The 13,957-nt window shown below is 58.1% G+C and overlaps 2 protein-coding genes across 7 annotated transcripts; one reads left to right on the top strand and one right to left on the bottom strand.

Moving 5' to 3' along the window:
* The first annotated feature begins 232 nt into the window (after positions 1-232).
* ASB6 (ankyrin repeat and SOCS box containing 6) lies at positions 233-4,859 on the top strand. 2 transcript variants are annotated; one of them, XM_074161208.1, is made up of 6 exons: positions 233-466; positions 923-1,104; positions 1,382-1,488; positions 1,881-1,989; positions 2,498-2,584; positions 2,772-4,859. In XM_074161208.1, the coding sequence occupies exons 1-6, from the start codon at positions 354-356 to the stop codon at positions 3,446-3,448; spliced, it is 1,275 nt and encodes a 424-aa protein (XP_074017309.1). In that variant the 5' UTR covers positions 233-353; the 3' UTR covers positions 3,449-4,859. The 2 variants fall into 2 exon arrangements, with proteins under 2 accessions (XP_074017309.1, XP_074017310.1); XM_074161209.1 differs by lacking the exon at positions 2,498-2,584 and having other exon boundaries at positions 354-466.
* Positions 4,860-5,394: 535 nt separating this feature from the next.
* NTMT1 (N-terminal Xaa-Pro-Lys N-methyltransferase 1) lies at positions 5,395-8,865 on the bottom strand. 5 transcript variants are annotated; one of them, XM_074161124.1, is made up of 5 exons: positions 8,809-8,865; positions 7,796-7,860; positions 6,801-7,062; positions 6,326-6,578; positions 5,395-5,904 (listed from the first exon to the last, which is right to left on the bottom strand). In XM_074161124.1, the coding sequence occupies exons 3-5, from the start codon at positions 6,960-6,962 to the stop codon at positions 5,648-5,650; spliced, it is 672 nt and encodes a 223-aa protein (XP_074017225.1). In that variant the 5' UTR covers positions 6,963-7,062; positions 7,796-7,860; positions 8,809-8,865; the 3' UTR covers positions 5,395-5,647. The 5 variants fall into 5 exon arrangements, with proteins under 5 accessions (XP_074017225.1, XP_074017226.1, XP_074017227.1 ...); XM_074161125.1 differs by having other exon boundaries at positions 5,401-5,904; positions 6,801-6,996; positions 7,719-7,860; XM_074161126.1 differs by having other exon boundaries at positions 5,401-5,904; positions 6,801-7,002.
* Positions 8,866-13,957: the final 5,092 nt, after the last annotated feature.

Genomic DNA, 13,957 nt, shown 5'->3' with positions numbered 1-13,957 from the left:
ATGGGGCTTGCCCGGAGCCTGGGCTCCGCCTGGTGTGTTTTTTTCCAGCCGCCAGATAACTCTAATTTGCGGCTCTGTGTGCAGGAGATAATTTGAATACACCTCCGTGGTGTGTGGGAGGAGATCCCTGCGCTGGTCTTTCTTGCCTTTTAGAACTGCATAAGGACGGAGGAAGGCTGTGGTTTTCTTTTCTAAATGCAAAAACGCTAGAAAGCCTTGTTTGTTTTAAAAGGTGGGAAAAGTGCTTTGGAAACCAGGCAGTGCCAGGGTCTGCCTGCTAGATACCTGCAGAGGGGAAAACACCACTGCCATGCTGGAGGCCCCTGGATGGTCTGTGCGCAGAACAGAGCACCATGCCTTTCCTGCACGGCTTCCGCAGGATCATCTTCGAGTATCAGCCCCTGGTAGACGAGATCTTGGGGCTGCTGGCGATACAGGATGCAGAACAGCAGAGCACCCTTGAGAGGTAACTAGATGGAGCTGGGAGCAGGGTTCTGGGGTTAAATGCCCACTTGGTGCTGTAGGGGGTGATGGCTGGAGCTCAGTGATGTGGCTGAGGTCAGACACAGCACGGGCTGGGAACAAACCCCAGTCCCAGGGAGCAGCTTGTCCCACGGACCCTCCTCTTGCTGCTGTTCTTTGGGAATGTGGGGGTGGAGCAGAGCAAACATGGGATGTGTGTGCTCCCCGGGAACAGCCCTTTCTGCCTGACCCATGGCAGGAAAACCTAAACTGGGGTTCAGCTGTGACCCTGACGCTGCTGTGGAACCCCACAGCCAACAGGTTAGAGGCCTGCTGGTTACAAGACAAGAGGAGAGACCAGAGCATCTCCTTCTTCACCTGATGCTACTGTGACCCTTACACACCCCTGAGGTGCATGTGCCATTCAACTGGATAATTGGTTGGTTTTGTGTGTCTCAAGCCCTGCCTGTCTGGGCAGCGACAGGAGCCACCTCTCGGCTGTGAGACGAGTCTTGGAGAGGGAGACCCACTCCCCGTTTTATCAAGAAGGTGTGAGTTATGCCCTGCTGAAGGTCACTGAGCTGGGGCTCGTCCCTGCTGCAGAAATCCTCCTGGAGTTCGGAGCTGACCTCAGCTTTGAAGGTAAGGCTGATGGGAAAGGGCAGGGCCCGGCCAGGAGGAACCAGCTGGTAAGAGGCTGCCCTGGGAGGCGGTGATGTCTGGGGCAGGAAGAGGGGGTGCTGCCAGCTCAGACCCCCACTCCTTGCTGGGATAGCATAGATGTGCCTTGTGGTAGCCCTTGTCCAAACTCAGCCACGTGGGAGCTGCATTCTCAAGGCTCTCCCCAGCTGCCCCCTTCTACTTTTGGTGGGTATTGGGGCCGTTCTGGGGCTCTCTGATGCTGTGTTTTTGTCCTCAGATCCAGTCACCTACTACACCCCCCTGCACATCGCGGTGCTCCGCAACCAGCCGGACATGGTGGAGCTCCTGGTGCACCACGGGGCTGACATCAACCGGAGAGACCGGGTACGGGCTTAGCTGCCTGGGCATGGCCAAGCTGAGCCTCCTTGAGACTTCGCTGCAAGGGACTGGTGTGTGGGGACACCCCTCCCTGCTCCCCACTTCCCTCCCCTTGGTGGCCTTTCCTATTGTCTGTAGTGCTCTGATGCTGCAGCAGAAGTTTAGGTTGCCTTTTGCTGAGCAAATTTGCCCCTGCCATGGAGTGATGGGTGGGAGGAGGCTGGAGTAGACAAACCTCTGTCTGTGGACACACTGGGGAAGGTTCACTTTGATTTTTGGGGATGGGTTCAAATATGTTCTTAACATTCACCATGATGAAGCCCCAGAAGTGACTCTGCAGAGGCACTCACAGATAGTCTTTAATACTTGTGATTTTTTTTCCCTCTTGGTCTGTGCAGATCCATGAGAGCAGTCCCCTCGATCTGGCCAGCGAGGAGCCCGAGCGGTTGCCGTGCCTCCAGCGGCTGCTTCAGCTGGGGGCCAACGTCAACGCAGCTGACAAAAATGGTCCGTGTGCCCCATCAGGCTCCCCCAGCCTGGGTGCTCCCGGCAGCTGGCCCTTGCGGGTGGGCTAGAGCAGGGCAGGGGGTCTGGGTCCTTCCGTCTTGCTGCTGCAAATGCGCTCCCGTTACAAACTGGTGTGGAAGTTGGGTGCAGGCTGCAGAACCTCCCTGGTGCTGTGTGTGTTCTCCTTGTACCTTGGCTACATCAGGGGCTGAAACCAGCTCTGCAGTCCGTGGGAGAGGGGATGGGGCTCTGCCCTTACAGCCTTGGGTGCATATGGCTCTAAAACCCACTCATGGCACATGTGGGGACACCACCACCCATGTGCATGTGGCGTGTCACCCTGTCCCCACAGCTGTGCAGCATCACAGGGACAGCGGGAGCCTGCCAGAAGGAGAAGGGCTGTCTCTCCCCATGTTTGTCTGTCTGATCAGTGGGTTGGATTGTTTTCCTTCCTGCCTTTTGGGGTGTCAACCTATTTTCATCTGACTGACCGATTGCTCCGTTGCAGGGAAGACAGCGCTGTTGCACGCCCTGGCCAGCAGTGACGGTGTCCAGATCCACAACACCGAGAGCATCCGTCTCCTGTTGGAAGGAGGTGAGGGCAACCTTCTCCCCTTTCCGCACACCCTCCAGGTCTGGCACTGGCTGATTCTTTGTAAAGCAGCGGGCACTGCCCTCTCAACTCCTTTATGGTCCTACTTGAGCAAGAGTAAAGCCCAGTGTGCCACAGTTAGTGCTGTCCTGGCCTGATTGACTGCAATGTTCTCTGTCCTCTTCTCCAGGCGCGGATGTCAGGGCCACCACCAAAGACGGAGACACTGTCTTCACCTATGTCATCTTCCTGCTGGGAGAGATGGTGTGCAGCAACACCGAGGAGGCACAGGTGATCAGTCGTTTCTGCTTTCGTGTCACACAGCTGCTGCTGGCTCACGGTGCCAACCCCAGCGAGTGCCCGGCCCCTGAGTCCCTCACCCACCTCTGCTTCAAAAGCTTCAAACGCCACTTCCTGCTGCTGCGATTCTTGCTGGAGTCGGGTGCTGCCTACGACTGCTCCCTCCACGGTCCCTCCTGCTGGTCAGGCTTCCACATCGTCTTCGAGTGCCTCTGCTCGCACCTCAGTGTCTCTGAAGATGACAGCTTCTCTACAGACCTTATCCAGAAGGGTCAGACTCTGCTGGAGCTCATGATGGCCAGTTCACAAGCCATCCGGCTGCCCAGCAACTTTGAGGTCAACACCAGCAGCTGTAGGTACCACGGGGAGAAGATCAGGACTCTTTTCTGCTCTCTGAAGCAGCTGGAGCGCTCCCCGCAGGCACTGAAACATCTCTGCAGGGTGTTTATCCGGCAGCGCCTTAAACCGTGGCCAGTAGATGTCAAAATCAAGGCTCTACCTCTTCCAGACAGGCTGAAGTGGTACCTGCTCATTGACCACGCTGCTGCCGGGCACGAGGACCTCTGAGCCTGGCTAATGCCTCTCCATCTCCACCCTCCACGGTCATCGTGTGCCTACAGCCACCAAATTTCTGCTCTGGGCCAGTTTTCTTTGCAAAAGGTGGACTGTCCACGTGCCCACGGCTTGGCCAGTGCTGCCCATGGTGTCCATCTCTGCTGCGTTTTTGGGGGGATGCTTTTTTGAGCATGACGCTGATGCATGTCTGTGGAGGCCTCGTTGCTCTGGGGCCACATGGTGGGGAGCCAGGCAGAGCCCCATGGCTCCCGGGGGTGAAGAGAGCCCCTGGGCATCGGGAAGCCAGATACTGGGGCAGAGGGCCGGTTTGTGTGGATTTTAAGGAAGGGCCTGATGGGCAGGACTAGTGGGGCGGTTGGGGTGGTGTGACTGGACCTGTCAGGGCAGCCTGTCCCCTCTCTCTCTCCAGCCCTGCTGGGCCCGGGGTGGGTGACGCTGTGCCTTAGGCGAGCGGCGAGTCATGAGATGCCTGGGGGTGCTGGGAGAAGAGGTGTTCCCTGTGTCAAGAGAGTGCTGGCATTGATGTCTTGGTTTGCTGTCTCTGGTTCTGGTGGTGGAGGCGGACAAGATGGAGGGAGGTCCAGCATCCCCGCGTGGATATGGACGCTTTCCTCGCTCATGCAGGCTGCTGCACCCGGGAGCACAATGGGGGTGAGGGGAAACAGGGCTGGCAGTGGTGGCCGGCTGCTGGGCACCCTCCGAGCTTCTACTGGGAGCACCCCATCCTCCCAGCACAGAGGACCCATCTGCCAAGGACATCTCAGAGGTGCTGGGCTCCAAAACAAACAGACAAATGGATGTTTCTTGGTTTCGTGATGTGTTCCCTGTACAAGGAGGAGGAACGGGCAGCTGACTGCTGAGTGCCTTGTGCCTCCCTCCCCGTTCCTTGGACCTTGGTCTCCAGTGCCTCCTTCCCAGGAACAAGAAATTGCAGCAGGATTCGGGGGGGTTTCTTTCCAACCTGCTACTGGAGCCTGCAAACTCTGGGGCTGCACATGGAGGTTCCATGTCCCAGCTTTGCCACAGCTGTCTGGTTCCCCCTTCTAGGCATCTGCTTCCCCGTGACGTGCCAAAGACTGCCCGCAGAGCTGAGCCCTTCCTGCATTTTTGTTGTTTTGGTTTCTGTTTGTCATGGGGGACAGATGCAGAAGAGGGTGAAAAAAGGAAAAACAATTGATTCTGAGCAGGTACAGTTTATAGCAGGTGGATCTGGGATCTACTGGCAGTTTGGCTGCAGAAGGGTTGTCTCCTCCCCTCATTGCCTTCCTGTGTTTTACCTTCTCCCACCCTGTGGAACTAGAGCTGTGCATCTTGATGAATTGATGTTTGAAAAAAAAAATAATATGATCAAATACTCCCCTGGTGTCTGGAATGGGAAATGAGCAATTAAATGAGGCCTTTTTATAATAATGATGAGGGGCTTGTTTCTTCTGCAGGAGAGAAGGGGTGGAGGAGAGGGCTCTGTGGGCATGGGGTGTAAGCCTGGCTGGAGAGACGGGCTGCAGCTGGGGTCTGCTTGCCCACCTGGCAAGTTATTGTGCCGGCATTGGCCAAGTTGTGTTGGGCTACAGGATTACATCCACCTCCTCTTCTGCTGCCCGTGTGGGAGACCTGCTCATAGGATTAAAGGAGATGACCCTACAAAGCCCCAGAACCTGGTGTTGCCTCCCCAACCCACTGCAGGGAAATGGCAGAGATTTCTCCCATTTTCCTTGCCCAGCTCGTTGTTGTGAGCAGCCCCGAGCTCAAGAGCAGGAAAGGGTCAAACACCCAAGTGGGGAATGGAGCGCCAACCCTCACAGAGGTGCTCCCAGCTCCTGTTCACCAACAGGAGCCCTGTGTGACTGGTCTCAGCGTGTCTCTGGCGGGGGAGACCCTCTCGCTCCTGTACAGAGCCACTAAAGGTGGCATCAAGCCAACACTGCGTCTGACAAAGCCCACGTGCAGAAATGCAACAGCAGGAAAATGTATTTGGCAAACACCTCTTTTTCACAAACAGCAGCAACTTGGAAGACAAAGCCCCATCCTTGTCACCAGCCCCGGAGAGCGGGAGTCGTGACACCCTCGCCGCTGTCTGCCACCCCACGGTGAAGGCATGGTCCTCATCCCTCCCGGCCCCAGCAGGAACCGCTGTGCTGGCCCGTGCTCCGAGCTGGCCCCGGAGAGACCTTCTCCTGCCACCAGCTGCCCTCATCTCATGGCAAAGGTGTAGACATGGTAGATCTCATCAGGGAAGTTCTCCTGGCGTTCCTCGGCCAGGAGGTGCAGCCCAGCTCGGCGGATGATCTTACGGACTACATCCAGGTCCCGGCAGACGCTGCTGTCCACATCATCCATGATCACGCCCTCCTGTGCCATGTTGTCCTTGATGACCACGATGCCGTTGGGCCGCAGGCCAGCGCGGCACCGCTTCAGGAAGTCGGAGAGGTGGTTGTCGGTGAGATGTCCTGGAGGGGCAGAGCAGGTGTTAGAGGGCACGGGTGACCACGGCAGGACCCCCAGGCAGCATGTGATAAAAGGGGAGGAGACCAAGAGACCATGGTTGGGATCCCTCCTGACCTATTTGTACGTGAAAGCTTTAGCCTGGGGGTGTCCAACTTGTGTCCCATGGGCTCTGTCCAACTCCCTCCAACCCACACCTCTGTCCTGGCCTCCAAGGGCTTGGGGGAAGAGACCCCACAGTACAATACCCCACAGAGGGCAGGTCCCCAACCCAGCTTCCCACCTATGCTGTGATGCTCATTCTTCATGCAGACCTCAAGATCTCCTGCCCAAAGCTCTCCCCAGTGTGTGGGGAACCTGCCCCTCGGGGGAAGATGGTTGGAGGAGAGGCTGGTGAGACCCCCCCACAAGTAAAGTGACTCTCACCAATGACCCACTGGATCCAGATGACATCGTAAGAGTTGGGCTCGGGGCTGAAGTCCTGGAGACCGCAGCAGAAGTAGTTGCGCACCCGCCTGCCCTCCTCTCCCAGGTAGCTCTTGGCCTTGGTGAGAAAGTCCTCTGTCACGTCCACCATGTCCACCGTCTTGAACAGGGGCAGCAGCAGCCGCTTGGTGATCCGGCCAATGCCTGCCCCGCAGTCCAGAGCACGGGTTGTCCCTGTCCGGTTGGGACCATCCTGGAACAACAACCATGAGGGGCTGAATCGCACCATGAGGTACCCACAGAGGAGAAATGGGGCAACCACACAGGGTGGGGCTGGGATAAAGGGGACCCATTGCAGGGCAGAGCTGTCCTAGCATACATGCAATGAAGGATCCCATGGAGCAACTCAGAAGAGCCCAGCTCTGTGCTGGGAGAAGGACAAAGCTTTGGGATCATGACAGACCAGGCCACCTACCCGCAGAAACCTCTGCAGGAACTTCCTAGAGCTGTTGATGTCAATGCTGGAGATGTGGCCGTAGCCCCCCAGCATGCCGTCCACCGTGGCGGGCACATCCTTCCAGTACTTCTCTGCCTTGGAGTAAAACTCAAACTCGTTCTCCACCACCTCGCTCGTCATGTTGGCCGAGGGGCACCCGCCTGTGTGGGTCTCGCTGCTCCTCCAAGACAGAGGAGAAACTGCTGGTGAGGTCCAAAAGAGCCACAGACGCAAGGGCCCACTGAACCGGGGAGGCAGGCATCAGCTCTGTGAGTACCCCCATTGCTATTTATCACCCCTTCCCCCTCCCCAGGGCTACTGCAAACCCTAAAAACCTTCAGCTGAGAGCAAGAAGGAGCAAGCATCTAAATCCTGGAGACCAACAAGCCCCAAACCCTCTCCAGGCATGAATGTCTCAGCCAAACCAGGCATCCCAGAGCCTTGCTCAGCGATACACCCAATTATATTATTACTTTTTTTTTAAGCTGATACACCCTTTCCCCCTGTTCTGCCTCATCTCTTCCTGTTTTAAGAGCATTAACGTTTTACAGATTACATGTTTATCTGTGGCAACAGCCCCACCAGTCACCTCCCATTACAGTCACTAGAAGTTCCCGAGCACCTACCTGAGGATTGTAAATCTCAGCCGTGACCGTAAGTTAGATGTTTGCAATATAATAAAGTCAAGGTATAATCAGCAATACAAGCTATAAATCCCCCCCTCAGACATCTCATAATTCAAACCACTGTGGATTTGATTAACTGTGCTGGGGATTAGAAACTAGATTTAAGGTGGCCAAAGGGTAAATTCAAGGACTTCAAACATCTTTACAAATAAAGAAATATATAGTGTTCGGGGCTTGAATTTGCTGGCAAATATCCCATTAGACACAAAACCTTTTCTAAGGCAGTTTTGGTGGCCCCGCGTGGTCCTGAACAGCCCGAGGACGAAGCATGGGGATGCAGCACCTCACCTTGCCGATCACCGGTTGAAATCCAGTTTGGCGCGGTGGTGCCGGGAGCCAGTCTGCGCTGTGATCTACAGGAGGAAAAGACGTGATTTTAGTCCCAAATCACCCCTCTGGGCCAACAAGCGTGAGCGAGGCCGACCGCAGCGCCAGGGAGCCAGAGGTAAGAGCCACCCTGACCCTGTGAGCACCTTCCTGGGGGGCAGGAGCTACTGCTGCCCCCACTGCTCTGAGGCGGCAGGAGGCTGAGCCACTGGGGCAGCCAGTGCGTGGAGGGTTTTGGCCCTGCTTTAGGCAGCGCTGCCGTCTGATCTCATGGACTGGGACCCCGGTTCACCCTCCCGTCTCTGGCTGCAGTGTCACCCCTTCCTCGGGTTCGGCTGGGCAACCCCCCCGATAACGTTTGTCAGGGTGTCATGGGCCACCAGCACAGACTGAGAGCACCCAGTGGGACCACGCTACCCACCACCCTGGACCCCCAGGTGCTGGAGTCTCCCCGCTGCCCTGAGAGCCCCCAGAACATGGCAGCTGCTGGCTGGTACTCACCCCACAGACCTCTGCGGCTGGGGGGAGGTCCCACCAGCTCCCCCCCCCCAACCCCGCTTTTGAGGTGGGGGGTCACCCCCGTGTGGGGCCCATTCCCTGACCCCTGGGGCCTTTTGCAGGCAGAGAAAGGGAGTGCGCGGGTCCAGGGGTCCCCAGGACGAGCCGGAGGGGAGGGGGGGGGAGGGTGCACCTCGATGGGGGGGCACTGGGGTCCCATCCCTGGGGGTTTGTGAGGGGGGGGCGTTATACCAGCCCTGGCCGCGGGGGTGCAAGGCGGGGGGGGTGTTCCTGGTTCAAGGCCTACACCAGCCGTTCCCCCGGTACCCCCAGCCCGCCGGGCTGGGCCGCATCCGGCCCCGGCCGCTCCCCCGGCCTCCCCCCCCCGCCGCTGAGCGGCCCCGGGTGCGGGGGGGGGTGTGTGTGGTGGTGGTGCCCGGTGCCGCCCGTTCCCTCCGGCCGCGACCCCCGGTTACCTCAGGCGGCGGCCGTGCTCTGTCCGTTCACCCCGTCCCTGCCTCCGCCCCCGGCGTGACGAGTGGCCGCGAGAACCAATCAGACGGCGGCGCTTGCGGTGACGTCAGGGTGAGGTCATCCCCGGGGGGCGGGCCCTCACCCGCTCTCCTACCGGCTGTCCGTTGGGGGGCGCCCCGGGAAGGGGGGGGGACGGTGTGGGGCGGACTGGGACGGACTGGGACGACCCGCGACGGGGTCCGGGGCGGCAGCGGGTGGCGGCCGCGGGCAAGGGGGCCCCGTTCTCCCCCCGCTGAGGGGTCCGGCGCCCCCGACGTGCTCCCGCACCCTGTCCCGAGCGGCCCCGGGGCTGCCCCGCGGGGCTTCGTGCCGCCCCCTCGGGGACAGTGTCCCAGACCCCTGTCACGGCCCCCAGCCCGGCACCGTGCGGCTGCCGGGGAGGGGGGGGGGGGGGGGGCGGAGATGGCCGCAGCAGCCCGTCGGCGGTGACACGGCGGGGTGGCACCGGGATGGCGGGGACCGGGGCTGCCGGTGAGGACGGCGGGGTCGGGGTGACCGGGAAAAATAACACCGGGGTTTGGCAACCGAGAAGATGTCGGGGTCGGGCTGCCCGTCTGCCTCCGGCCCGGTCCCGCCGTTGTCCTTGTCCCGTCCCGTCCCGGTCCCGTCCCGTCGCGTCCCCTCCCGCCGTGTCCCGCCGCGGCCGCGCGGGGGCGCTGTTGACCCGCCGTTGCGCCGCCGCCGCTGCCGGGGGAACTTCGGCCGCGTCCTGCGGGGGGTGTGGGGGGGCACACACCGGCCCCGCACAACGCCCTGCGGCCACCCCGTGGGGCCGAGTCCTCCCCTCAGCACGGCCCCGGACCCTCCCTCACCTTCCCCCGGACACCGACGGGCAAAAAACCTTCAGGAACAAAATGTGCTTGAAATCACCCAAAACGGTCAGAAAGCAGCGGCAATGGGGACAACATGGCACGAGGGGAGCGGGGCCCCGTTCCCAGCCAGCTGGCACCCACTTACATGCCCTAATGGTGCTCCAAGAAGGACTTGCTGTCCCCAAAACAGACCTGCTCACCCCGCTGCCATCCAAAAATCCATGGCACAACCAGGATGCAGCCTCAGTGCCAGAGCCCCTTGCCATCCTTCCACAATGTCTATGTGGAAGGTGAAGGGAGACCCCACCTTCAGGCAAGCAGATGTCACCCCAGACAGCGTTTGGGCATCTGTGTCCCCCGAGTCCCTGCTCAAGGACCTGAGCACGCTGCTGGTGGCAGTGACCTGAGCCGGGGGGCTGATGGCAGGGGCCGGGCGCGCGTGTTTGGTTGGCTGTGGAGTTGGGAATGCGGTGAGAGCATCTCTAAGCACAGGAAGCACTCCTTTTGCCCCATTTTGCTCACCAGATTTTCAAGAAATGAGACTCTCTGTCACCAGGGAGGGGACACTGAGCACGGGGCAGCAGCACCCGCTTGCTCCCGGGATGTCGTGGTGTTTGGGGAGGTGCACAGGAGGGAGCTGGCACCAAGTGTCCCCCATGCACAAGCACCTGAATGACCAAACCCCACCAGGTTTCCCCTCACTGAAGCCCCCAGTGACCATTGCGTTACTCTGGTTGTCACCTGGGTTTTCAAGCAGGCCACGAGGCATCTGCATGCCCTCCATGCCACCTATTTTCCATGGGACCCTGCACTATTTACTCCCCCTGCTTCCCAAAAAAAGGCATTTTTCTCCTTTTTTTCACCATACTGCACTGGGGCTCCTGAAGACCCTTTCCATTAAGCCCCAGCCACCTCCTCCACCATTCCCTGCCAACAAGGCCCTTTGCAGTGACAGGGAGGGGACAGTGCTCCTGTCCCCCCCACCCTCCTGGGGCTGGGGTTCCACATCGGCCCTTCAGGTTTCAATGAAACCTGCAGCAATTGCCTTGAACTGGGGCCAGTCTCGCTTGCAGCCTTCCCTTTGATTTTATATTATTATTAGTAAGGCAACAGAGTGCAGCTGAAAATTAAGAGAGGAAAAAGAAATCAGTTGAGCATCCCTCGTCTTGCCATGCTTCTGAACCTGGCAAAGTGCTGGGGTTGGGGACAAGGGTGCCACCATCGAGGACGCCCTATCGAGTCCCGCTTTCTGCTGGAGACGGGTTCAACCTTGGGGCCAGTTTGTGCAAAGCCAAGTCTGCAAAAACGTGGCAGCACCGCGCTGCAGAGCCGCCCGCTCCCCTCCTCAGCTCAGCTGCCTCCCCGTGGTCCCTGCTGCCGGGAAATGCTTTTCCTCTGACCGGTTTCAATCTTGTCACTCGGTAATTCCTTGTGTGACGAGACAGAAAACACCCCCCCAGACCCCCTTCTCCAGCCCATTTGTTTCCCTGCACACTCTCCTCCTGCTCCCGCTCACTTGCCGCCTTTCAAGGTAATCACCGGCGCTGCAATTGCTCTTCAGGAATATTTTTTTTTTTTCTTTTCCCCAGGTGCTTAATCACCCTTATTACCCTTTTCTGATTAATTAATTCTAATTAATTTTGCACCATCATTTTTGAGAAGAGGTGACCAGGACGGCACATGTTGTTGCAGGTGATTTGCAAGGCAGGTCCTGCAGCGTCGGCACAGCCCTTCCCTCGTTGGCGTTTAACCCGGGTCCGAGTGGGTGCCTGCTGCCCCGTTTGCTGCCATTAATGGCAATTAATAGAGCAATGAAGTCCCCTGAGGCTCTGGGAAGAGCCCTGAGGTATTTAGCTGGGAACCTCGTGGGACGCTCCCACCTCCCTTGCCCTGCTGAGACAGCGGGGTTTGACCCTGGCCAAACCTGCCCCTGCGTCCACGTTTGCCCGGCTCCTTCAGCCGCCTCCGCCGCGCCATGGCCAAGGCTTGGGAAGTCGGAATAAATTAGGTCAGGGCTTCTCCTCGCTCACCGAGAGCCGTCAAGGCGCTTGGAGGGGCGGCAGAGACGCGGGTCCCTTTGCGCCAGCCATGCTCTGTCACCTCTCATCTTCCAGCACCTGTGTACCCTTTGCCAGGTACCGGCACAGGCTTCACCCCTGCATTGTTCCGGGGCCCTTGGAGCCAAAACCCGATGTGGTTTGGGTGATGCTGCCCATACAATAAACACAGATGTCCTGGGGACAGCAGCCAGCGTACCCTTTGCTGTTTGTCCCAAAAAGCAACCCCTGGTCTGTAGCTCACCCCCAGCACCTGGCGAGGAGAGGGGGCTTGGGCCGAGAGGCTGCGGGCGTACTCGTGCCCAGGAGGCTTCTCAGGGATCTCTGTGTCCCTGTCACCGGTTCCTGTCCCCAAAAGGAACTGGTCAGATGCTTCTGCTGGCCAGGCAGCCACCCAGCATGGCTTGGGGCTGGGGACCGTCCATCCCACCTCACTCCCTTGACCGCTGTCTCTCGCCGACACTGCTGAAACCCCCCAGGAACTCTAAGTATATAAAATGTATTCATTATATACAGTGTAATGTATACCAAATACCATAAACTGCTTTTTACTAGATAGTAGATAATAGATACAGTGTGTATATATATAAAAATTATCTCTATACACTGTGTGTATAATATTGTGAGTATAACTGTGTATATGTGTGTGTGTGTATACACATCTATATAATGTACATGGACCATTTATGCCTAGCTATATATACATACATATAAGTACAGCATACTATATAAACCATACATATATACACATATATTTACACACCAGACAGACCAATATGGGTATATAAATATATGCACATAGATATATGCACACACACAAATATATATAAACCCCCCCCATATTTTTATATATGTATGTATGGCGTACATGGTATGGTGGGTGGAAAGAGGGCGAGAGAGAGAGAGAGAGTATGTACTCTGTATACATGTGTATAGTGCACAGTGAAGCTGCCCTGGCTCCGTGGTCGTGCAGGGCAGCAGGGAGGAAGAGGAGGGAGACACGGAGGAAAGCGCACGGCAGGGAGAAAGAGGGAGAATACAAACTGCTCCGAGTTACAAAAGCTCCCCTCTTTGATTAATTGTACTTTCTGTTTGATAAATGTTACTCATGAGTATAAAATATGCAAAGCACTTAGCAAGTTCACACTGTTTAAAGAACTCAACTAACTAAATTAAAATTCGATGATACGAACGGAGCCGCGGAAGAGCAGCGTGGCAGCGGCTGTTCGGGGAGCCAGCCCGAGCAGGGGGTGACAGTCAGCCCAAGCAGGGGGTCATGCCTAGCCTGAGCCACGGCCACGCATCCCACCCGCAGCACAGCCACACATCCCACCCGCGCATCCCTCCCCCGTGAACCAAACTACACCAGCCCCATCGTGGGAAGGCACCTTGGGCCCGATGTTAGGGCCCAGTCCGATTGTTGGTCAGGGAGGGGTTCGTAATGCAGCGGGGGGCTTTGGTGTTGCCGTAGGTGAGGATTTCTCATGTGCCCCCCCCACCCTCCACCCTGGCTGGATCCCCATGGGATGGCGAGGCGTTGTGAGGGGCCAGCCTGGAGCTTCCTCACCCCTTGGCTCCACGGCGCTGCCTGCCCAGGACCATGCTGTGCAGGTGGGGGTGACCCTGGTGCAGGGCTCCCTGCCAGCTTGGATGGGGGGAGCGGGGGGAGAATATTTTGCTTTAATTCCCAAGCTCCCACCACTGCAGGTGGTGGCAGCCAAGCACCCAGACCTGGGGACCAGGGTGGCTCCAGTGGGTCACCCAAATCCCTAGACCAGGGGTTTTCTGGCACTGCTGAGCCCTGATGCGGCACCCCAACATCCCACCCAGTGACAGCCCCCCCCAGCCTTGAACTGCCATGTCTCCCATCGCACCCTGGTGAATGTGACACCTCCCTGCGTGCTCACAATGCTGTATCCTTCCAGACCTTTGAAGAAAAACAGCTCAGCCCTTTCCAGTTTTCCCAAAATGGCATAATAGCACCCTTGGGTGAAGGGAGTGAGTCCTCCTGGCATGGGAAGGATGGGGGACCCAGTTCCCCCCATGGGGTGTCTGCAGCTCATGGGCTGGGGGATGCAGAGAGCACTCCAGGGAGGATGCAGTGAGCCCTGGGAGGATGGAGAATGTACACTGGGAGGATGCAGGGAGCACTGGGAAGATGCAGTGTGTGCAGTGGGAGGATGCAGTGCACACACTCAGCAGTTTCCCTAGCTCCCAGTGCA

The sequence above is a fragment of the Numenius arquata genome, chromosome 19 (genome assembly GCF_964106895.1).
Source record: "Numenius arquata chromosome 19, bNumArq3.hap1.1, whole genome shotgun sequence".
NCBI lineage: Eukaryota > Metazoa > Chordata > Aves > Charadriiformes > Scolopacidae > Numenius > Numenius arquata.
Note: the sequence above shows the minus strand (reverse complement) of the source record. Positions and strands in the feature narration are given on the sequence as shown.

What these genes read in the sequence shown, in the direction of transcription:
- ASB6 (XM_074161208.1), top strand. Translation starts at nt 354, where the DNA reads ATGCCTTTCCTGCACGGCTTCCGCAGGATCATCTTCGAGTATCAGCCC. An exon ending in ACATCAACCGGAGAGACCGG is followed by an intron (nt 1,489 to 1,880) that starts GTACGGGCTTAG and finishes TGGTCTGTGCAG; the next exon opens with ATCCATGAGAGCAGTCCCCT. An exon ending in CAACGCAGCTGACAAAAATG is followed by an intron (nt 1,990 to 2,497) that starts GTCCGTGTGCCC and finishes GCTCCGTTGCAG; the next exon opens with GGAAGACAGCGCTGTTGCAC.
- NTMT1 (XM_074161124.1), bottom strand. Translation starts at nt 6,962, where the DNA reads ATGACGAGCGAGGTGGTGGAGAACGAGTTTGAGTTTTACTCCAAGGCA. An exon ending in TCCTGCAGAGGTTTCTGCGG is followed by an intron (nt 6,579 to 6,800) that starts GTAGGTGGCCTG and finishes TTGTTGTTCCAG; the next exon opens with GATGGTCCCAACCGGACAGG. An exon ending in CTGGATCCAGTGGGTCATTG is followed by an intron (nt 5,905 to 6,325) that starts GTGAGAGTCACT and finishes CTGCCCCTCCAG; the next exon opens with GACATCTCACCGACAACCAC.